Below are 26,157 nucleotides of genomic sequence, written 5' to 3' on the forward strand. Positions count from 1 at the left end.
AAAATTAAAACACTGATTAAACTAGGACCTTTTCCCCCTTCACTTAAGAGAATTCTCTCTGAAAATGAACTGACTTACTGCTGGTAAACTGAAGACTGACTTGAATCTCATAAAAGACGTTCTATTTTACCATTTTTCTTCCAAAGAAACATGAATGTTATCTATGATCATTCAAATTATAATATGCCAGTAGATTTTTAGAAATTTAGAAGGTACCTTTTTCTCTCTAACTCACCCATAGTGAGTGAGTAGCAATGCATTTTCTATTTAAGAGAAAACACACACACATATCTGAATTCATATATATGAACTAGTCAAAAATCTCTGAAGTTTAGCATGTAGACCTTAGCTAATATTTGCATGTGTGTCAGAACTTATCCTGAATTATAATATCAGAGCAATGTTTTTAAAAAGAAAGTTGGAAAGCATTAACTCTTCTCTTCATAAATTATATTTTATCTAATGCTACTTATAAACAAGTAGATATGAATATTGAGCCATATGTAGTTTAGTGTGTTTAGAGTATTCCCAAGAGGATCACACTGACCTAAAATCTCTCAATGAATAGTACATCTTGATATATAAAATTCCTAGCAGTACACAGTCACACCCTGTTCTCTACTAGGGCCACACCTTTGTGTGTCTCCACAAAAGCCTTTGAAAATGCAAGACAGTAACCCAGAATCCACAGTAACCCAGAATCGACCAATAATGCTATTTATGAATTGGACTTCTGTTTGTTTGTTTCTACCAAAATAACTAGCTTCGAAGAACAAGGTCCCTTGGAAATGGTACACATTATTTGATGGAGTGACAGTGGGAGGGAAACTCTGGAACAGAGGCTGTTAGCCAAGAAAGACAAAATTTCAGAATGGCATTAAGTGACTCATGCAAAGGCTAAAGTCAGAAGATTGCAATTGTGAAATTTAAAAATTCAAAACGCTTTCAAATGAAATTAAACAAAATGTTTTATTAAACTTTTCTCCTAAAAGAGAAATAATTGGATTGCATTTGCTTGTTTCTTTATCTTAAAAAGGAAAGTTAAGATTCTTGGCAAAAGACTTGCAAGAATGGATAGCATAATTTATTCATCTAATCAGCACATATTTATCAACCTGGGAACTATAGATTAAAGTATTAATAAATCCCTTTAGCGCATTTTGGGGAAAATCTTATTCATAAAAGTTGTATTTCAGTTTTTGTGAAGTTACAAGGAATTTTCACAAATATTTTGGGTAATTCATTAGCAGAAAAGAAAGTAGATTGAGGATATAATGCATTTCAAAATATGAAATGGGATCTGCATAAATTAATTCCATTGCTTAAGGACAGCATTTATTTCCTCCAGCAGTTTACATTCCTATTTGTGGTGCTATTGACTAACACTGCACAGTTTATTGGCAGCTGCTCCATATCACAAAACCCATTATTATGTACTATTTCAGAGCTATAGAGTTTCTTTTTTGAAGGATCAATGTACCTTATCATCTGTATTAGCCTAAAGAGATTATTTTGCTATGGCAAATTTTGCATCACCTATTTTTTTCTTTTTAATCAAAACAAAACGCACACATGTACTTTGTTAAAAATCTCACTAGTATGCCATTTTAAGATAATACAACTTCTGTAAAGTGAAATATTGTGTTTCTTGCACTTGTAATAATAAGTTCTTTTATTGTCCAAAATGGAACACTTAATCAATAAATTCTTTTGGAACATGGTTTAGAGGGAAGTTCCAGGTCTAATGAGAGAGTAAGTAGTTAATATTACAGTAAAAATAAACTTTTATCATTGACCCATTAATATTGTTAGACATATACAGAAATGGACATTAATTTTTAATTATCTCTACCCCTTGCATAAGCTTATTAAATTAGCAAAAATATATTATTTGTATTACTATTATTATTGCCTCCAGCCATCCCAATTTTAAAATAAAGTCTAATTAATAAAGAACTTTGTTAACTTACATTTTGTCATTGCCTCATTTTTTAATTATGAACAAAATATTTAACGATCAAAATCATATTGTTAATCTGATCAGAGGAAAGAAATGTTTAGTCCCTAGTAGAAACAAAGTAAAAATGCAGTTCTTAAGTATGTTAGCTCATACATTGTTGCTAACACTTGCATTCTTAACTATAAATAAAATCCGGTCCTGTAAATAACTCTTTGAGTATTTTGAAAACAGCCACTTATTATTATATATAATTTATTATATGTAATTAGGATCAATAAACTTGTATTGAATTTTTTACAAAATATCTTTATTGTTGAAAGTATTACAGGCCTCCCTTTTTCCCCCATTGACCCCTTCCTCTCCACTCCAGTTTCCTAAATATGTACTGAATTTTAAAGATTTCATAATTTCTAACACATACCAATTCTGCACCTGTTACTATCAATAATATCCCACCTTAGTCTCATTCAGTTGGAAAGTTTATTTTAGGGTGAGATCCACACTGTGGATGCTTACTCTGTTTACTCTTTCATTGTTGCTATGCAATTCTATGCAATTGCATTGTTGCTATGCAGTTCCTTTGCCTATGGCATAGGCAAAAGAATCAACTGTCTAGTTTATAGAAATGATGCTCATTTCAACTCTATATTCTTATCTATTAAGTGGGAACTGATATGCTTACAATTAAAATAATAATTTATGGAGTAAAAAAGAGCAAGGACACCTTCTTTAATGTATATTTGTTACTTATGACCGTATTGTTATTAGAGATTGACTCAGATTATTTTAGCAGCAGATACAGTCACAACTTTGTATTTTTACAAGAAATCATTATGTCCTCTTGGACATAGTAAATGAAAGGCAGAAGAGTGTTGCATGTTATAGAATTTGTCATCCTCAGAGCAAAGAGTCATAAATTATTCTAAGTATAAAATTGAATACAGGCATCACAAATGTTTAGGATTTTCTGAATTTGGTGACTAAAGTCTCTAAAGTGTTTATATTGAAACACCTTTAATATCCAATGTCTACTCTTGTAGAGAGAAAAAGGTTGATGTTATGCTGTCATTGGTTCTGTATGTTTAGTATTAGATTACATTGTAATGTTCAACCAATTGATTTCCTTTATTTTTGGTGTTTCAAAAATAAAGGATTAAGACACAATGATGGGGAAGCCATTTTTTTTTTTATCTCACTCATATGTGGAATCTAATGAACAAAATAAACTGGGGAAGCCATTTTGTTCTCAGATCTAGATGCTTTGTTTAAAGTATGCACTATACAAACCTTAATGCTCAAAATAGCTTTTAAAAATTTCTATTTTATATTAATTTATTTTATATGTTTATGCTCAGTACTTGGTCTCTTTTTTCCATATTGGTTTACACCTATGTCTCTTCTCTAGCACATATATGGTATGCTCTTTTGTATCCATACACTTCATGTATAAAAACATATCTAGAGCAAATTATAATATTTAGAACTCAATCTTTTGAGATATGTATAACCTTACCAAATTTTGTATTTCCTAAAATTATCAGGAAGCTGGATGTTTAATACATGTTAAAGGTAATAAATTTAATGAAGTTCTGTATTTAGTATCAGCTTCATGATCCTTTTTAAGAATTCAACATCTTTGGATTCTGTAAAATATAGCCTTTTATGCCTTCAGTCTGAAGAAAATACTGAATTTCTGTAAAATATAGCCTTTTACGCCTTTAGTCTGGAGAAAAAATCTGAATATCTTTCTAAACACTAACATGGCATAAGACTTGTGGTTTCAGCACATTATTGGAAACCTCAAATCAACTCCTCTGCATTGGAGTCAGGATCTCTTATATCCTTAAAAAAAATAATTTTCTATGGTTCTTGTTTATGAGAAAAAAAATCTAAAAATAGTTTTCATGAATTATAAAAATAATTTATATGTATACAAATAAATTAAATGAATAAAATAAAATGTCTGGTTATGTACATATAAATACATGTATATGCAGATATAAATAGAAAACCCTAGCTATGCCTAAACAAAATAACTATATTATATTTCATAATAAATTTTATTCAAAGTAGATATCACACATTTCAAATGGATACATATTGGCCTTCAAGCTAATTTTGTATTTTTCCCTTTTAAAAATTTGTAACTCATATTAACATAATTAAATGGCCAGTGTTATATGGCTACAGTTGTTTGACTTGCAAACAATAAGCCCACTTATACTGCAGGACAAGAGAGGTACAACTTACTGGATTCAGGATCAGAGTTGCCATCTCCTTCAGTGCGGTTGTTGGGTGCAGCATGATCGAAGTACTCCTCCTGAGGATAGCCAAGGGGCAGAGCATGGGATGTGCTGGGAAGGCTGCCTGCATCATGGTCTCCCAGTCCACCATCACTGCTGCTTTCCTGAGAGCCTTCTGGTAGGTGAAATGTGACACGCCGCTGGGACTGAAAGGAAAAAAGAAAATTACAGGGTTTCAGCTATGATCTGAATAATTACTTAATGCATCCAATTTAGAAAATACATTATTTCATCTATCTAGTGAGGTCACATTAACATTATGTTGATTTGGGAACAATTTCAGGCTTCTGTGAACCTGCTTCACCTGGCAGCAGAGTTGCTTTCATTATATTTTGAAACAAGGCACAACCAGATGCAGAATAAAGTCACTTGTTCTAAAGCAAAAGGCTTTCAGCCTTTATAGACATTCAAGCACATTGGAAATTCTGATCATCATTTCAACATGATTTATTGAGCGACTATTTGACAAGAATTCATTTTCTGAATAATAAGCATGAATAAATATAACAAAATTATATTGCTATATCTGTAATATTCTGGTAAATAACAGCAAATTTATTCAATCTTGTAGGCTTAGAAAATTTAAAGTGCAAATCATCTTTTCAAAGAATCTTAGGGGCAATATTTTGAATTGGAATTCATTTAAATTGATTCTACACTCTAAAAAATAAAAATGGTTGCATGGTATGTATAGCAATTTATGGTAATTATAATAGCAAAGATAGGTATCATCTTAAATGGTAATTATAGCAGGATATTTTATATATATGTCAAATATAAAGATGAAATATTTGGTTTCCAAAAACAAAAGGCTCAAGACATCCAGAAAGGGTGATAACTCTACCAGAAATAGCAGTACTTTGTTTGCATCATTGCTATATGTAGTAGACAGTCTACAAAGATATCCCCTGCAATGGAGTCACCTCTTTGTATTCACACCCTTATGTATTCCTCTACCACACTAAATAAGGTAGGCCCTCTGCAACCAAACCTTGCAGCTTCTGTCTTGCTCCCTTGCAACACTCACTCTGGGGAAAACCTGCTTCATTGAAACAAGTCTGACTACAAGGAGACTGCCATACTATGAGGAAGCTCAAGATAGCCATGTGGAAAGATTGCATAGAAAGAAAGTACAATACCCAGAGAGGACCAGCTTTTCCAGTCTCTCTAGTTTAGGTGCTAGATATGTATATGAAGAACACATTCTGTTCATTCCAGTTTTAGGCCTCATTTGAATCACCCCAGCCATCTCCAGTCATTGTGTAGCAAAGATCGTTATCTCTGCTGGGCACTATCCTGACCTAAAAAAAATGTAATGTACAATTGGTTCTTGTTTTATGCTTCAAAGATTAGGGGTGGTTTGCTATGTAACAATAGATCAACCAAAACATTTCAACATTTCACTACTAGCAGTATGCAATATACAATTAGGAGAATTATTTAAGAAATTTAAACAAAGCTAAGTGAAATAAGCAGTTAGAGAAAGACAAAAACACCGTATGATTTCACATATATGTGGAATCTAACGAACAAAATAGAAACAGACTCATAGATACAAAGAACAGACAGATAGCTGTCAGAGGGGAGGGATTTGGGGGCTGGGTAAAAAAAAGTGAAGGGATTAAACAAAACAAAAAAAAAGAAAAAACGTCATGGACATAGACAACAGTATAGTGATTACCAGGGGGAAGGGGGTGGGGGAGGTAGAAAAGCATAAAGGGTGATGGAAGGAGATTTGACTTGGGGTGGTGAACACACAATACAGCATACAGATGGTATATTATATAATTGTATACTTGATACCGACATAATTTTATTAACCAATGTCATCTCAATAAATTCAATAAAAAAAGATGTAGGGAATAAAAATAATTTTTTTCCATGACAGAATGAAGATACTTTTGCAAATTCAGGTTTGACAGTCAGCAATCTCTTCACATGAAGATGTTATAGACTGAAAGTCTGCTGCCCTTCAAAATTCATATGTAGAAACCTGATACCCAACATTATGGTATTTAAACATGAGACTTCTGGGAGATGATTGGTTATGAGGGTGGAGCCTTCATACATGGGAATAGTGTCCTTATAAAAACAGTCCCAGAAAGCTCACTCTCCCCTTCTGCCACATGAGGAAACAGTAAGCTAATTTTGTCAGCCCAGCAAAGCTGCATTTTATTTGACTGTTCTCTAAGAAGTCATATGCTCATTTTTTATAGGTTAAACTTCATTTAATTCCAAAATTTATTTTTAGTTTTTAAAATATTTTCACCCTCTTTAAGAAAAATATAAACATTCTTTACTCACAAACTTTTTCAAAATGCAAGACCTAGAAAAATGGCATTTTAAAATGCCTAAAACATTATATTGTAGACATTTATCTACAATTAACTATTGTATATATCTTAAAGGTTTTACTTAACACAGATTAAAAAATCATTGTATGTAAAATAATCCAGTTTATCATGATACTAATCTATAATTGCTTGCACCAAAATGCATGACTGTTAAGAAATATTTTTATTTTCTATAAGACACAAGTAACATTTCAAGTACATATATATGTATATATATATGTGTGTGTATATATATATATATATATATATATATATATATATATAAACATACATATGGTACATGATTTGTATAATGTGTCTAGTGTGTGTGCATGTGAATATATTTTTACCAAATACATTTTTAAAATATTGGGCTTAGATAAACGAGTCTATGAATAAGAAAACAATTCTTGCTGACAAAATAAATTAATCTAGAATTTAAAATATGCTGGTTAAGCATGGAGTCATAGAAACTAACATAATATAAATTGCCAGTGAAGAGAAGGCAAAGTTGTGTTGAATGGTAGGAGTAGGGGCTACTGTTACTTTCTGATGTAAGGGGAATGGAGTTTTGTGTTCACTTATTTATCTATACACAAAAAACAAGGCAATTTAGTTTTTAAAAAATGTTTATCCCATCCTATGACACCTATACTAGTAGCTTAACTAAAAGCCCTTGCAAAAAATGCCCTAGAATTTATCTGTAATTGGCCTGATCATGTACTCATGCTCAATTTTCTTGACCCTCACAAATTGAATCCTGTTAAGTGTAAATAACAGAGAATGAAAGGGTTTGTAAGACTCCTTTTGGTGAACAAAGCTGCTTTTTGTCCCTTCTTAATTGTGCATAAAAATACTACCAGCACTAGTCCCATGTTCCTGAAATGCAGTTCTTATATTTGATAGTATCACATATACACCTTTGAGATTTCAAAAGCAAAACAGTCATATTAATAAACACTCTTGTTTACATTAGCTTTAACAAATATCAGAAGGTCTCAAGTGAAGACCAGGGTTTGTTGTCTGGTCATTAATGGCTCTATATCATTTTTAAGTCTTATAAAGTTCAACAAAATCAAGGATTTGCTTTCTTTCTCATTCACGGTTTCAAAGTTTGCAGTCTAAAACACTCTTACCTATTTCTATAATCCATGAAAGGCATTCAAATATCATTATTTCAGTCTAGGTATTTTATTTCTATATTCAGTGAATTCGCAAGAGGCTCTATATTTGCACATCTGTGAATAAGTAGGGTGTCCATCATTTTATAAATCTCCATGAAACAGTTCCTTAAGTTAAATTATTAGAATTTAATTTTTAAGGAATTGTTTTAAAAGGCTTCTGAAAAATTAAGATTTAATAAGAAAAGAACAGTTAACTATTTTTCCTATGGTTACTCCAATAATTCTTACTTAAGCTTGCTTTTTGCAATTTGTGACACTTCCAGATAAAACTGAACATAAAATAATTATATGAACTTAACAATTTATGAATCCTTTGTAGTAAATTGTAGAAACTTGCTTAACTCATTTGCCCTTTGCATGTGAATGGATAAATCCTTTCTCTCTGATGTTACCTTTCTGCTCAGATTCATCATATGAAGACATTCAACTTAAGGAAGCATTTTTCTTACCCAATATATTTAGAAATATTAACCATTTCACGAAAATCATTCCTAAGTCTCTCAAAGAGAAAGATAAATAATTTCATTTTTTTTCAAGTGTTGAAGATTATTACTGTGCAGTATAAAAGAGTTATTACGCTAATGAACATGTCATAATTTGTCTGTCTGCAGCCCTTCAAGGAAGCTGTGACATACAAATTAAACAATTTATGACTGTAGTGATGACTTTATGGGACAGAATAAATCCTGGATCATTCATGAATAAATGTCTTACTGAATGGCGAGTTATTTTTTCTGCCAGTAGGAGAAAACTTCACAGGGTGTCTCTCTTTAATCTACATGCTACATGCCTTGTTTTTAGCTCAAATCAATCAAAATTTCAGAAAATATGAATGCGTAGAAATAATACTGCTGTCACCCAGATGAGTCATTACAAGCGAACTATCAAATTTGCAACATTCTTGTGTCCATTATAATACCTCCAGGAGGCATAATTCCATGCGAAACATCAAATGAATATCTCTACATTTCCATAACATGATGTAAATGGCACCTTAGAAAGGTTAAGCTGGCAGCAGAGAGGTTGCATGCAGACAGGCCAGCCTGTGAATCTCATAATGGAATGCATGAGTATCATGTTCCAGAGGGCTCATTAGAATTACCTGTCAAAGTGTTCAAACTAATCATACAACCTTGCACTCCCCCTGACTCCAATTCTAATACACCCTGACCTAGTTTACCTTTGATTCTCTGCCACTGTCAGTAACTCTGATTAGAAACAGTAATCATAGGTGGGGTTACTACTTTTTGAGGATTACCATGTATGTGCATTCTTGATATCAAACTAGTAAGCATATTTTAAGTTTCTGAGTTGCCATATATTATAATAACCAACAACTTCTTTCTGGATGTCAGAGGTTGTCTGCATTTTCTCATCAGTACTGTCTCTTATCAGAATAACTTATAATATTCAATATATCATAAATTAAAATGTGAAAAAATCTTAGAAACTCAGCATGGGATTTTTATGTGCATTATATGAGCAGCACATAAATCTCACTTGAAGCTCATAATTTCCAGTGTAAAATCTCCCAGATGACATATTATATATTAGGTCTTTACTATTTGACCCCATGTTTTGTTAAACTTCTGACTTTTTCAATTCAAGTCATCTTGCAAGAGAGATCAATTCACCTAATTGTTTTATCACTTTTTCATTTCATAAAATTTGAATGGTCTGTCTCATTTCTTTTTTAAGAATTTTATCTTTATTGTTGAAAGTATTACAGATGCCCCCTTTTTTCCCCATTGACCTCCTCCACCCGACACCCACTCTCCACCACACTATTGTCTGGGTCCATGGGTTATGCATATATGCATATTTTCATTTTCAAATGCTATTCCTGAAGTTTTTACACTTTAAGGCTTTATTAAAATACCATCACATATTACTAACATGTTCAGAAAGCTCTTCATGATGCTCAGTTATCTCAGAATCAGATCTTCTCTTAGCTCTGTTTCACTATTAAATATTTCATAGCACTTGGTAATTTTTTAAATTTATTTTATTTTATTGATTTTTGGCAAATGAGTCAAGTATTTTTGTTTTTGAGAGAGAGAAAGGAAGAGAGGGAAAGAGAAAAAGATAGAGAAACATCGATGTGAGAGAGAAACATCGACTGGTTGCTTCCCGCACACAGCCCAACTGGGGATTGATGGGGGATCAAACCCACAATCTGAGTGTGTGTCCTGACTGGGAACTCAACCGCCACCTTTTGGTGTACAGGACGATGCTCATACCAACTGAGTGAGCCACACTAACCAGGACCAGGCATATTTTTTTGATGATAGAAGACTACATGGCATTACATGTGGACATCTTTCCTTGAATCATGGTTCATTTCAGATCAACCAAAATGAAAGTAATCTATTTGTAGATAGGTAAGATAAAGCTTCTTCTTTCTAGAATGTTGTTGGTTGTAAATTGTGAAATTGGCAATTGCCAGATTTTTGTGAACGTTTAAATGAAATAGCATTATTATAAATGTTCGAGAAAGTACACTTGCATAACTAACAATTAGAATAGGACAAAACTGAAACTGGCATGTGTCCAAAAATGGCATTAATATTAAAACCAGACATTAAACTAAAAGCAGACCATTGTAATGGTCTCAAAGATAAAACCCAAGCAAACAAAAGTCTGGGACCAGATGGATTTACAGGCGAGTTTTACTAAACATTCAAAGAAGAATTAATACCTATTCCATTCATACTATTCCATAAAATTCAAGAGGAGGGAAAACTCCCAAACTCTTTTTATGAGGCTAGCATCATCCTAATCCCAAAACCAGATAAAGACACTACAAAGAAAGAAAATTACAGGCCAATATCCCCGATGAACGTAGATGCTTAAATCTTCAACAAAATACTAGCAAACTGGATCCAGCAATACATTAAAAAAATCATACATCATGACCAGGTGGGATTTATTCCGGTGATGCAAGGCTGGTACAACATCAGCAAATCAATAAATTGGATATATTACATAAACAAAATGAAGGACAAAAATCATATGATCATATCAATTGATGCAGAAAAAGCATTCAACAAAATCCTGCACCCATTTCTGACAAAAACTCTCAGCAAAGTGGGGATAGAGGGATCATACCTCAACATAATAAAGGCCATATATGACAGACCTACAGCCAACATCATACTCAATGGGCAAAAACTAAAACCACTTCCCTTAAAAACAGGAACAAGACAGGAGTGTCCACTTTCACCACTCCTATTCAACATAACACTGGAAGTCCTCCCCATAGCCATCAGACAGGAAGAAAACATAAAAGGCATCCAAATTGGGAAGGAGGAAGTAAACTGTCATTATTTGCAGATGACATGATATTGTACATAGAAAATCCTAAAGACTCTACCCAAAACTACTAGATTTAATAAATGAATTTAGCAAAGTATCAGGATAAAAAATTAACACCAAGAAATCAATGGCATTTTTATACACCAATAATGAACTCTCAGAAAGAGACACTCAAAACAAACAATCCCATTTACCATTGTGAGGAAGAAGGATCTCATACCCTTTGGGACAGTCTAGATGGACCTGGAGAATATTATGCTAAGTGAAATAAGCCAGGCAGAGAAAGACAAACATCACAGATCTCACTTGTATGTGGACTCTAAAGAACTTAATAAACTGATGAACAGAATAGATTCAATGACATGAAAGCATGGATCAGACTGACGAATGTCAGAGGGAAGGAGGGGGGTGGGTGGGTGGAGGAGAAGAGAGTAACCAAAGAATTTATATGCATATATGCACAACCCAAGGACATGAACAATGGTGGGGAGAGGGACTGGGGAGGGAGGTGGGGCAGGGTGGAATGAGTCATTGGGGGGGAAAAAGGGACATCTGTAATATTTTAAACAAAAATTAAAATTAAAAAAAAACAAGATACAGTCAAGATGGTTTGGCAGGTAAACTCTATCAGACTTTCGAGGAACAATTAATTATCCTCTGCTAGTCATCCCAGAATGTCGAAAGAGTAAAAAGCTTGTTTTATGAGTTAATGTTTTCTAGATTCCCAAGCCACTTAAAGACAATATCAGAAAAAATAGTATGTCCATTTTTCTATGAATAAAAAATAAAAATTATATATAAGAAAAGATAATACCCAGGTATCGATTTTGAAAAAGAAAAAGAAGAAAGATCTACATTATTTTTGGTGTTAACCATATCTAGGTTTAGGGACTTATATTAAAATTTATGAGTTACCATAGGACCTTCATTATCCATAACCAGTACTTTGACATCCTCAAACTATACAAAAAAGTCATTCCAGGAAGTAAGGGAGAAGTAAAAGATATGCAAACTGCTAAAATATTTATCACTAAGTTCATGCTCAAAATTATATCTACCTTACTGTGCTTTAACAACTTTGGTTATCTATTTCTTCAACTCAAAGTGTGTTAGGAGGGTTGGTAGCTGCTAGAAATGAAAACATTGACAGAAAGAGAAATTTCCACCAACTATCCTTAGATCTGCCTTCTGTAGCTATGCACTACATGACAAGCCTTTCAGTGTCTAAAGTTAATGAAGCCTCAAGTACTAATATTCCAATTCCATGTTAAAATCCCCATCCTAATTTGGCATAGTTTTCAGATCTTTTACCATCTTACTAACCCTTTTCTTTTTTGCCCATGTAATTTATTTACATAATTAACAAAGTCTGATCTTAAGTATTTAATTCTTTATTACTGTTGATATATGAGCTTGAGAGATGATGGATTTCTAGATAACATATGATATAATCATTTTTAAAATAATATTAGTCAATATTATCATTTTCTAGTTGTTAATTTATTTGAAAATTTGTTACCATGAGGGAAGCCACAAGTTTTGTTTTGAAAAGTGCTTTGTCTCAGATGTCACTTCTTTATATTTGCAAACTATTTTTTCATTGCCATAGTTACAAAATGTCTGTTTAATTGATGCATTTTAAGCAAACCAAATGTCATTCAAGCTACAGATGGTTTCTGACTTGAATTATATAGGTTGGAATCATTATGCAGTGTACAGTGAAAGATAAAAACTTGGCATTGTCATTAACTGCATAAACACTTGGAACAAAATATTCTGTTGTTTAATGTTAACAGAAATCACAACAAAATATGTGATGGCAAACAACAGTACGGTGGTTACAAGAGGGAAGAGAGGGATAGGGGAAAGATGGAGAGGGTACAGGAAGTCAAATATGTGGTAACAGAATGAGGCTAGACTTTGGGTGGCATTGATGTGTTACAGAATTGTACACCTGAAACCTATATAATTTTATTAACCAGTGTTACCTCCCATGAATTCAATTTAAAAAAAAATAAAAAATAAATAAAGCAATAGAATGGAGAAAAAAAAGTACAGGATAGTGATCAAATACCAGTTTAAAAATAATAGTGACTAGACATTTTTTTAATAAAATTGAGGAATGTGAACATCAGCTAGCATGCTAATAATTTCTTCAATGTGTTATACCAAACATTGGTAACCTTTTTGCTTTAGACCCTTTATAGTGTACATATACCATGTTCAACTTCATCTTCTTTACCTGATGCTCATCAGTGCATCAAAAATACTGCTGCTCATGTAAAATGTGTCCCTTCCTGGAAATTAATCTAAGATTAAAAGACCAATGTTTCCTTTGAACTCTTCTTATTTTTTTTAAGATTTGAAGTTCTATAATTCCCATTAGTCATCAAAGAGAAAATTTAGGTAGCTCTATCTTTCAGCAACAATTGCCAGTGATGAAAGGTAGCAGCAAGCAATGTAGGGGGTGAATATAGTTGAAAGTAGAAGGGAAACAAATTGCAAACAATTAGTATCTGTAGCACTGCTGGACACTTTTATTATGGAGCTCCCCATACAGATGTATTTTTTTAAAAGCAGTCCTCCCTTTTTTATCTTACATACAAAGAATAATGCCCCTACATTCCACTCACCACATCCACTCATCCTACACACACATACACACACAAATGGTATTAAATAATCTCACAGTAATCTACAAGTTAAAAAACGAAATATAATTATACTATAATCACAGGAGGAAATTCACATGACACTATCCTTTTCATTGTTTTTAAAAGTTATAGACATGTATTTCTTAAATATATCTAAACTGGGAATGAAATGCAAAAACTGGTAGAAAGATTTAGTCTCCTAACTTAAAACCCTCAAATCAATCTTATATATTTACCTTAAATATATTATCTGGACTTAATGTAATATTAATTTTGTTACCTTTCATTACATTTGTAAATTACAGATAAAAAGGAATGTGATGTTGATGAAATTGATTAGCTAATGTAATCCACTATCCAGTGTTTTTGAAAACACTATATACATACAAATAACTGAGTTAATATGTTAATAATGTAGATTCCTGTGTTCCAACCCTCAAATATTCTTATTGAGTAGGTCTAAGGTATGCCTCAGATGTTGACGTATATGATCCTTGACCAAAATTTCAGGGGGAAAAAGGGGAAAACAGAAGCACTGATTAAATTTTCTGAATATATTTCAAATAAGCAATTTATCTGACAGTTTAAAGTAACCTCGCCTTATTAGGAAAATGGAATTCTAATGCCAGATTCTAATTTAAAAATTTTACAAAAGTATTATTTTATAATTTTTATACAATAGACATTTTCTTTTTGCAACAATGTTCTATTTAATCCCATCTGCTTTCCTGACATTCATGGAGGAACAAATAAGTAAAGACAACTCATAATGAATCTACTGAAGGGAAATTAAATAAATCACCTGTATAAAATTAATAAACAAAAACCTCACTTGAAGTGAAATAGAGAGGCCAGAAGGGGGAGCTCTCAAGCACTATAATCAACTGCAAAGTGCAAAAGGGAAAACTCTCTGTAGTAGCCCTTCCCAACTTCCTTTTCTCCTCTAAAAAAGTTTCCTTTTATTTGTTTTAGAGGACTTGCTCTTGTCTCATCATGGCTGCATGCAGCAGACTGCATTCTTTGCTCTTCTCAAATTATCCCATTTGGTAGATTGAGAATGTCTGGCTGACATTTTGTTTACCTGCAAAATATTTGGCGACCGTAGGAGGATCCGGAGAAGACCCTTGACTTCTCTGAGGCTGGCGAGCAAACCAGGGAGGCCTTCACAGAGCCCGCTGAGCTTGTTGTTTACTGGTCATCCCAGGAGTTTGAATGTAGGTGTCCTCCTGGAGCCCAGCTTCCATTCACTTTGCATCTTTAAACTCTCTGGGCTCTATTCAGGATGTATTCAGAGCTTTCTTACTTTTCTGTTAAAGGCTCTATTTGTCTGCAATAATTGTTTTGGCTCTTCAGCCTCACTCCCTCGGGATCAGGCTGTTTCTTAAGACTGTCTTAATCTTTGGCCCAATTCCCTTTGGAAACAGACCGTTTCTACTGAAACTGGCTGGACTTCAATCTGGTTCTGAACTAGATTCTCTTATTGAAACTCCCATTAGTTCTTATTTCTGAAGTTCGTTCTACACTTTAGATTAAAGGATACAAATGGGAAAGGTTAGATCCTACAAAGTTCAGTTGGTTACATTTTACAGTTTTAAATGAGCAGTGTTATCTCTAGAGCTCTGGTGTAGTGATTTCCACTTATACCTTGACAATTCTTCAGTAAGTGAACATTGCATAGAATAATTGTAATTGCACCTAGAATTTATATAAAATATTTTCTTGAATGTCTGAAAATGATTTTAGTATTATTGATTTTCATCATTACTGTGCAAAGATCTGTTTAGAAAAGAATGATTTTGAACATTTTCCCCCCACATTTTTAAGGAAAATATAAGTAACTAATAAGTAAATGACATAACAGTCATATCATGTGTAAGAACTGGTGAAACTTTAAGAAATGCCACTGAGTAATGTTTAAAATTAGATATAATGTTAAACTTAAAGATGTTGAAACATTAAGTTATTGCTATAAATAACTTAATAGAATTTTTCCCCAAAAAATTAATACCGAAGAGTTAGGAGCAACCAACTGCTATTTCTTTTACTGCCAAAAGAAGAATGTAGTGGACTCTTAATATTTGCTTTCATTTTGACATCAGCCTCTGGAAAATATTTTGCTAATCAAGACCACTTTCACTAAGCAACTGTGGGCAGCCAAGCAACTTAAAATATTTCACAGCTTCCTAATATAAACATAGCATAAAAGAATTAATTTATCTCTATTGTTGAAAGATAAGTTTGCTGTATATTGGTGCTGCTGAATATTTAGTTCAATAGCATCATGGAACTGCAAATCTTAGGATAACTTAGTTTTCATGTTCCTTTAAAATAGTTTACCCATAAACCCATTCAAATTTTGTTGTGGTAATAAAGCAAAATTAACACACCACTTGAGAAAATAAGTAACCTCATGGTAAAATGGTTAACTTTAAGGTTAGAAGTTGGTCATAAGAAGTGGGATAGATTCAAATTAAAGACAATTGTTCATTTCACAATTTATTTTTTTAAAACAAGTTTGATATGTTTATTTGTAGTTAATTTCATAGAAGAGAGTTTACTGTGGTCTAAATGATAACAAAAATAAATTGTTATGTTTAAACTTAAAAATATGACAGACCAGATGGGCAAGGGGTGGGGAAAACAGAGACCATCTTGAAGTTACAAAGGAGATATGCAAACTCACACACACACATACACACACAAAGTAGACCTACTTTTGCCCTCCCCTGTATATACAAATACCAAATTAAAGTGTTGTACACCTGAAACTAATATAATGTTAGAAAAATATATTTAGGTACATTTATAAGCATCAATAATCAAATAATTATTTGATTATTGATCAGCTGTTAGAAAAATTCAAATTGTTAATGTTGAAGGGGAGTAGAATTTGTTATTCAAAATGTACCACTTTGGCATGTGGATTATTTTGAGCTGAAGGCAATCAAGACCCAGCAGACTCAAGAAAATCTTTTACCTCTCCCTTCACTACCTAAAAATATTTAGTTACCGTGGCCTAGAAAGAGAGCTATTATCAGTGATAATGATACCTTTGTAATGAACCCAGTTATTAATACCTGGGAAGGAGCAAGGAGAAGGCCAAATATTGCAGGCATGCCATTTGTGCAGCTTTGCCAGGAAACTGCAATTTAGACACATGCCCAGTAAAGTCTGGGTGACATAGAGAAGATATTTGACTGTGAAAGGTCATTGGCCAGAGTAGGGGTGGCCACTGGAAGCCTGGGAAGATTTGAGATACTTAATCTCCTGAACAAAGGAGTTCTCTCTCTCGCTCTCAGTTCTTGTGGGACTCTTGGGACTCCTGTTGCAGGGGGTGAACTCTCCTGGCTCCCTTGCATTCTCCCACATGGCTCACAGCCATTTGGACCCCACACACAATAGACTAATGAGATGCAACTAGCCGGATGCTACACTGCACCCAGCTCCACCATGGAACAGAAACTTTGGACACTGGCTTTGCTTCTAGTTCTGCTGAATCTCCAGCCGCACATTTTCCAAGACTGGATTAAGGGAAATTGGACTTCAGAAACCCAAGGATGTAATTCTATGCAAATAAGGATCACTCATCCTCCAGTGCAAGTCTCAGAAAACTATTTTTCTCAAGATATTGTAAGAACCCCACTCCCACTTGCAATGGAGAAAGACCATCCATGCATTTCTCTGATAACAATCACTTTATTTGAATGTTCTATCTATATGGTAAGGCAAACATCTAATTACCAAATATCTACTCTTCTTATCACCTTGTGCATTACCCTCTCCCCTTGGATGCTTCAGGCTTTATCCTATTCTTTAGCTCAAGATGGCATATAAGCTGCAATTGCCTGGCTGCCTTTGGAGCTCATATTTTTATGGGGCTCTCATATGTACAAAGTTAAATTTGTTTTTCCCCTGTTAATCTGTCTTATGCCAATTTAATTACTAGACCAACCAAAGAACTTAGAAGGATAGAAGGGAAAATTTTTTCTTCTCTTTCACTGCCTGTTGGCCTCATTCAAAAATGGCTACTTCATAATTTCTGTCAGAGATTTTACGTTTCAAAAGCATCTATTTAAGAGTAATATTTTGATCTTTCCTTACTTTGAAATCTAATGCAGTCTCCAAAAATATTTATCTCCCATTATCAACGTGTAGGTACACAATTATAAAAAATCTGAACTCCAACTGAGGGATTTTTACTAATTTAAATGAGATTATAGGAGAAAATGTGGTTGAATTTGGAGGTGGTGTGGACGAAAAGGGGGCCTCATACTAAACCTGACCAGTGCAGGGGAGGCCTGCATGGTGGGAGTTATAAATTCAAAGACCTAAAGTAACCACATAAGCTGGTCTGAAATGAAAACTTTCTAACTAAAAGTGAGTCACAGTGAATAGTCACGTCCTAGGTGGACACTTTTTCTGACAAAAGGTCAATCTTTACCTTAAGTGAGCCTTCTATTGTACTTTTGCAGGTAACATAACATATCTTTGGTATGTCAGGGTAATCCCTTCTCAACGCCCCTCCCTGCACCAGAGCAAAAAACACAAAACCTCTCATTGTTACTGTTATGTCTATTGTTAACTGCTAACTATCCTATACACACAAAGGTAAAAATGTATGTGTCTATTCGTTTTACTCTTTATCCAGTCCCAGAGATGTATAAAATAAGGTGCAAAACTGCCATTCTCTGGACCACTTTCTCAATCCGTTGAGATTTTGCTTCCTGGCAATTGTCATCAGTCTGGCTCAAATAAACTCATAAAAATTCTCTGCGGATTTAAATGTTTCCTATGTTGACAGTGGTAAATTAAAATAGCAAATACTTCAACTAGCAGCCAGAATCTGCATTATGCAAAGGAAAGCAGAATTTGCCACCCCAAATTATGTCTCTTTGGCATAAGGATTATTTTAGGCTGATTATATTTATGAAACTGTAGACTTAGGAAAAGCTCTGAAAACTAAGTAGAAGTTACCCTTTGTAAGAGACATTTGCAATTATAAGGGAAAACTATTTGTAAGGGCGTGGACCTCTCTGTACCAAGAAGATGACTAAATCTCCAAAAGTCTTATCAATGGAGAAAAGCAAGAGAACTAAATCTGCATAACAACCTTACCATTGTTAAGTGTACTTTCCCTGAAATCCTGGCACTCACTCACCCATAATTTTTTTGTGTTTAGTTATAGATGGTATTGAAGGGTACAATTTTTGAGATTTACTGTTTTCTTGGATATCTCCCATGCATACAGAAGGGACACATGTTATTAAACCTCTGTTTGTTTGTTTTTCCTGTTAATCTGTTTTTTATTATGAAGGGAGGTGTTTGACAAGAACCAAGAAGGATAAAAGGGAAATTATTTTTCCTCCCCCACACTAGCATGAAGATTGCATAATTTAAACTAGTATTTCCCAGTACTTGGTCTAGAGATAATAATGGCAGTGGTGGTGGTGGTGACAAGGTTGAATTAAATATTCAAATCACTAGATCAGATTGATACTATTTTAATTTAACTCAGTTATAAATTAACAGGAAAGAAGCAAAGAGAAGGCCAAATATTATAGTCATTTGTGCAGCTTTTCCAGGAAGCTGCAGTTTAACATTCCCCAGGAAGCCACTGGTCACACCTGGGAACAGGTCATTGGCCAGAGTAGGCATGGCCACAGCAAGAGCTGAAAGATTTGAAATATTTAATCTCTTAAACAAAGGAGTTTGCTCTCTTTTGCTGCTTTTGTGCTTTCAGGATTCCCAGGACTCTTGTTGCAGGGAGTGAGCTCTCCTGGCTCCCCTGCATTTATCAACACGGCTCATGACCATGTGGACCCCACACAATGGACTGATGGACAGTAACTAGCCTGATGCTAAACCAGACCCATCTCCACCATAGAACGGAAACTTTGGACACTGGCTCTGCTTCTATCTCTACTTAACCCCCCAGCAGCCCATCTTTCAGGACTGGATTAAGGGAAATGGGACTTTGAAAATCCAAGGATGTAATTTCCCCAAAATAAAACTTTCTACCACATCTCATCCTCCTGTGAGGACCTCTAGAAATGATTATTCCAGTGGTACCCCAAGAACACCACTCCCACTAGCAACAGAGAAAGGCCATCCTTGCATTTAGCAGCTAACACCATCACAGAACTACTAAATAAGAATCTAAGGTGTTATAGCTAGAAAGCAGCATTTTCACCTGCACCATGCATAATTCTTATGCTCAGTAAATTTTGAGTGCCACTAATATTTAGCAATTACTATTGATGAATCATTAAAAACTTATTAATTGAATATTTATATTTAGGTAATTGAAGAAAAATAAGAGTGAAAATGCCTCACACTTTGATGGGATTATCAAATTTAAAAAAAATTGTACCATAACTGAATATTCATTAACTAGATAGATGAAAATAATTATTGAATACTTAGAAGTCATTTCTAACCCATTAAAAATGCATAATATAAATCAGGAGACCCAATACGGTCAAAACAAGTTAGTAGAATCAGATGTGCATATAGCTGTATCTATTTCCCTCAGATAATCTACTCTCTTGATATTGATTTAAATCTGCCATAATGTATCTCATTTCTAAATTAGCTATGTTCACTTAAAGCTGTGGTTTCATGAAGTGAAGACAAGATGTACAATAAAGGAACTGAAAACTACATATATACCCATTGTGTTTTTGTTATATTAACAAGAAATTGAAAACATTATACAAGTCATGATCGATGTCATTTTTTGTTTGTTTGTTTGTTTTTAAATTTAGTTCAAAATATTACAGATGTCTCTTTTAATGATATTAATTCTTCCAATCCATGAGCATGGTATATTCTTCCACTTGTTTATATCTTCCTCTATTTCTTTTTTAAGTGTCCTGTAGTTTTCTGAGTACAGGTCTTTTACATCTTTGGTTAAGTTTATTCCTAGGCATTTTAATCTTTTAGTTGCAATGGTAAGTGGTATTGTTTTTTTAGTTTCTCTTTCTGAGAGTTTATTGTTGATGTATAAGAATGCCATTGATTTCCGGATGTTAATTTTGTATCCAGCTACCTTGCCGAATTCATTTATCAAATCTAGGGGTACATTGATGGAGTCTTTAGGGTTTTCTATGTATAATATCATGTCATCTGCAAATAATGACAGTCTTACTTCCCTCTTTCCAATTTGGATGCCTTTTATGTTTTCTTCCTGTCTGATGGCTGTGGGAAGGACTTCCAGTGCTATGTTGAATAAGAGTGGTGAAAGTGGACATCCCTGTCTTGTTCCTGTTTTTAAGGGAAATTATTTTAGTTTTTGCCCATTGAGGATGATGTTGGCTGTAGGTTTGTCATATATGGCCTTTATTACATTGAGGTATTATCGCTCTTTTCCCACTTTGCTGAGAGTTTTTATCAGAAATGGGTGCAGGATTTTGTTGAATGCTTTTTCTGCATCTATTGATATGATCATATGATTTTTGTCCTGTATTTTGTTTTTGTGATGTATCACATTTACTGATTTGCTGATGTTATACCAGCCTTGCATCCCTGGAATAAATCCCACTTGGTTGTAGTGCATGATTTTTTTAATGTATCGCTGGATCCAGTTTGCTAGTATTTTGTTGAGGATTTTAGCATCTATGTTCATCAGGGATATTGGCCTGTAATTTTCTTTCTTTGTAGTGTCTTTATCTGGTTTTGGGATGTTCTATGTCATTTTAAAAGTAGTTTCTTATATAGTTTAATACAGGTAATAACATGCTAAATTTATTTCTTATAAATAAATGCAAGTGGCAACTGCTTCCACAAAAGGGAAAAACAATTTCAACACACACACACACACACACACACACACACACACACACACACACACACACATTTTATGATTTAAAATCTAAAAAAAAGAAATCAAAAGAATCAAAACACATTAATAATCTTTTAAAAATGAAATAACAGTAGGTAAGTTAAAGTTACATTAGCAATACAGAAGAGCTAAATATTTATCTCTGAAATTATTTACTCAAGTAATATGCATGGAGATGTGTAGTATTTATTTTAAATTAATGGTAAATTCACTTTTATGTACTCATACAGTCATATGTACTAACAAAGAAAGTACCCATATATAAATTAATGCAAATGCTCTAAACAGATTATATGTCTTAAATAGATTTTCTAGGCTGTCTTGCAGCATAATTCAAAGTAGTGAACAAACATTATCTAAAAATTCTTTGATCAGTTCAATGGAAATATGCTTTCCTTAAAAAGATTGTCATATTTTGAATTAAAATTGCCTTAAATTCTCATAACATTCCTAGGGTTTCAGAACCCCAGAATCAAGAAATATTTTAGGTCCATATATTTTTTTAAGATTATCAGTTATCTATGGCTTCTATTAAGTAATGATTTTATTTTATCTAAAATGTATACATGCTTTTAAAAATTCCTACAAATACGATGATATAATAAATTATGAAATGGTCATATAATCAACCTAATTCTCATTTTTTCTTTAACCTCAATATATAAGCTTAAGATAATCTCATATGATAGTTTTAATAATACCATCTGGTTCGAAGTTACCACTGCTCTCCCTGGATGGCTGGCTCAGTTGGTTGGACCATTGTCTTATACACCAGAAAGGATGCTAGTTTGACTCTCAGTCAGGGTACCTACTTAGGTTGAAGGTTCAATCCCCAGTCTGAGCATATATGGGAGGCAACTGATCAAAGTTTCTCTCTCTCAATAGCATATGATATTGACTAAATATGAAAAATCAACCTGATTTTAGAGAATTTTTAAAATTTGTGATGTCTAGAGAGAGGGAATTAGGACAATAATGAATTATGTACATAAAGAAGTATGAAAGAGTTGAATGTGAAAATATACAGACTTTTTAAAATATAAATTGAAGTTATTTCTCAACTCTAACATAAATGGAATATAGTCTCACTGCATTTACAAGCCATTTCCAGTGATAACAGTGCCATAAGAAATACTAGGCTCTGTTCTCGGATTTATACATAATAAAGATCAGGATCTTCCTGACTTCTTTTGTCATTCTCAATCTCCACATAAATTATATGGTATGTACTCCACTATCAAAGTTAAGTTTTGTTTTTAGTTAATTCCAATATACTACCAACGAATGCATATATATGGCATTATAAAAACTAGAGTTGCAATAATTACAATAAACAGTGAATTGGAAACAGACTAGGAATTAAGTCTAAATGCAAAACAATGTATTAGGAAATATTTATATGAGTTATGGTACCTATACTATAAAATTGAAACAATACCCATATTTAATATTTAAAACAAATATTTTATCATCACAACTGTAATACTTGATTACATATTTATTTATATATTTCCCTTCTCCAACTAAATTGTAAACTTCTGGATGACAAGAACAGCTCATAATGTATGAATCTCAGCACATGTTGTCCTGCACACAGTCACAGGTTAGTGAGAGTTTTAGAAATAAATGAATGCCACTGCCTTCACAGTGGAAATGAAAACACTACATTTTTGTTGCATCCTTTTTGTGACCACCAATTAAACAATTCCTTCCCTGTATTTAATTCTAATACTGATTTTTCCGGTGATATTCTATCATCCCAGGAGAATATGTTTGTACCCTGATGGTATTCTTAATTTCTGTGATGGATGTGTGCATTATCACCAGGTATTGAATTTCACCAATTTAACAGTCCCACACTGGGCCTCTTTATTTATCCCCTGAATCTGTCGACTAGTGGCAGTTTAATATCATATAATTTCATTTTAAAGAAAGATATTGCAAAATAAATGATAGCTTAAGCTGAATAATAGTTTTCACAGAGCTTAATGGTAACTAGAATTAATGGTAAGGTACCCAGAGTGAAAGACATTGGGCTCAAAGTGTACTAGCTAATGGAGACACTGAGGTATCTATGGAGGCTTCTGTGTAACTCTTACAACTCATTTCAAAAGTAAACACTTTCAAGAATAGACATATAAGTTAGACTTGTTCCCCAAGTGTTTTAACTTATTTGAATTCCACCAGAAGCGGTGTCTCTTAATCTAGTAAATGATAATTGGTATGGATAAAGGTTAACATCTTAGTTACTTGGTAAAGTGTTTTAAAGGGAAGTGTATTTTTCTCTTTTATCAAACAACTGAGAGAGAACCCACTAAGAGAGTTGGAGCAATTCATGAGAAGAAACTGCACAAGAAAAAAGATCCAAATAAACTTAATGGTAACAACCAAAGGAAGTCATTTATGATCTGAGTTTTAAAAAATTACAGTAAATTTGAGTTATTTTGTTTCTGCTACAATAAGAATTAAAGCTAATTTCTTTTTCTCACATCTTTAATACATTAGTAATAGCTACTAAACCAAGCAATATTTAATGTAGAAGGGGAGAGCCTATTGGTGAATTAGCTTTTTAGTTCAGTTCATTATAAAACATATTCTTCAAAACAGTTTAAAATTGAGGGTTGGATTATTGTCCACTATCGAAGGAAAGAAACAAGAATTGCTTATTACAAAAAAATGGGACAGTACCTCTTCCAAAAACCTTTTATTTTTTTCACAGTGTCTCTCAGCTTATATGCCCTTTCTCAGCCTTCTGAAAGGAGATTGTGATATTGATAGTCATTAATTCCTCACTGTCCTACATGAGTTCTGGCTTTAATTTCTTTATTCGTTAGCATTCATTGCATATGAACTTAAGAGAGTGAATGTTACTGAGATACTTCTCCTTTTCTAAGAGTCATCTTGAATCAATGTTATTTGTAAATGAAACAGATGCATAATATCATTTTTTGCATCATAAAAATAATTCCAGTCTCATCAGGGTCCCAAAATATAATTATGATTACCTCATACATAGGGTCTTTTATTTGCACTATAACCCAAATCCAGCTGATTGTCTTCTTGCATATCCAAAAGTATCTAAACCTTTATGCTCAGGAGCCAGAATGAGAAGGAAAAAATTTCCCAACATGCTTGCAAGGCTTGCAAGTTAAAAAAAAAAAAGATTTTTGTAAAAAATTGGTAAGGAATTTTTCAGTTATTGATTTACAATATAACATATTAGTAACATGACAAATATATTTACTTTTCATATAAACATTTATATGCTATAAAAAAGGAAATTCTGTTTGTTGTTACTGATTAAATATACTGAGAAACACTCTTAAAAAACACCTATTTATTATAACATTATATATAGTAATAATTAGCAGCTTAAATTATACATTTATGGAGATCTAATATACTTACATATTTTATAACATATTATCATATTTTAATGTGACAATTACTTTGTTATGTAAAGAAGCCATTAATTATTATTGGATATACATAGAGAGAACCTGAACACTTTCTTTGCCTCCACTGTTAGCACAATGGTCCATGCCACCAACATCTCTTGCCAAAAATAGTGGATTAGCTTTCTAGTTGGTCTTGTTAGCTCAGTCTTTCTTCAGTCACAGTTCCTTAGAGTAACTTTCTAATCTGTACATGATCTAGCCCTTTCTTATCTCTCTGAACGATCATACTAGAATTATCCCCTTCTTCAAATTGCTTAACTACCATGGGCCTCATACTGATTATCATACACACAAGGCATGTTCCCGCCTCAGACTTTACACAGCCTGTCCCCTATTACTGGAAATGCTCTTCTCGTAGGCACCTGAAAGTCTCTTCTTCTTCAAGTCTTTACCCAAATATCACCTTATAAATGAGGCCTATCTTGCCATGTTATTTAAAATGTGACTTACCCACTTTCAAGTGGCACTATTATTACCATGTATGCTTCAGTTTTTCCACAACACATAAGTACATTCCTAACATACTATATATTTTTTAGTATCTTTATTGTGTATTTCCATGGGAGCAGAGGCTGCTGTCTGTCTTATTCTCTGTAATATGCTCAGTGCTAAGAACTTAACAGGTAGAAGTCAATAAATATATACGTTGAACTAAAAATAAATTAATGAATATTTGTAAAAGTGTGTATCATAATACTTGAGTTAAGTGACATGTCTGAGGAATGTCATTTTTTTGAATCCTCACCTGAGGATATGTTTTAGAGGGAGGAAGGGAGAAAGAGAGAGAGGGGGGAGAGAAACATCAGTGTGAGAGAGAAACATCAATCAGTTGTCTTCCCTATGTGCCCCAACCAGGGATCAAACCCCCAGCCTAAGTATGTGCACTGACCAGAAATCGAACCCGCAACCTTTTGGTGAAAGGGGCGACACTCCAACCAACTGAGCCACCTGACCAGGGTGAAGAATGTAATGTTTTCATTAACTTAACCTTCCAGTTTGTATCTTAAATAATGAAAACAAATTTCAAATATAGCATCCTCTTTTCCTACTTAAGTCAGTTCAGTAATAAACATACATGTACAGATGCCAAACAGGCAACTGGTAAGTTCT

The 26,157-nt window shown here is 33.3% G+C and overlaps 1 protein-coding gene across 1 annotated transcript in view; it reads right to left on the bottom strand.

Moving 5' to 3' along the window:
• Positions 1-26,157, bottom strand: part of PCDH11X (protocadherin 11 X-linked) — a 675,478-nt gene that overhangs the window by 174,732 nt on the left and 474,589 nt on the right. Inside the window, exon 5 of the mRNA XM_087813444.1 lies at positions 4,211-4,409. Within this exon, the coding sequence (XP_087669570.1) occupies positions 4,211-4,409 (199 nt within the window). The remainder of the gene's footprint in view (positions 1-4,210; positions 4,410-26,157) is intronic.

Source organism: Miniopterus natalensis, chromosome X, assembly GCF_054644295.1.
Source record: "Miniopterus natalensis isolate mMinNat1 chromosome X, mMinNat1.hap1, whole genome shotgun sequence".
Classification (NCBI taxonomy): Eukaryota; Metazoa; Chordata; class Mammalia; order Chiroptera; family Miniopteridae; genus Miniopterus; species Miniopterus natalensis.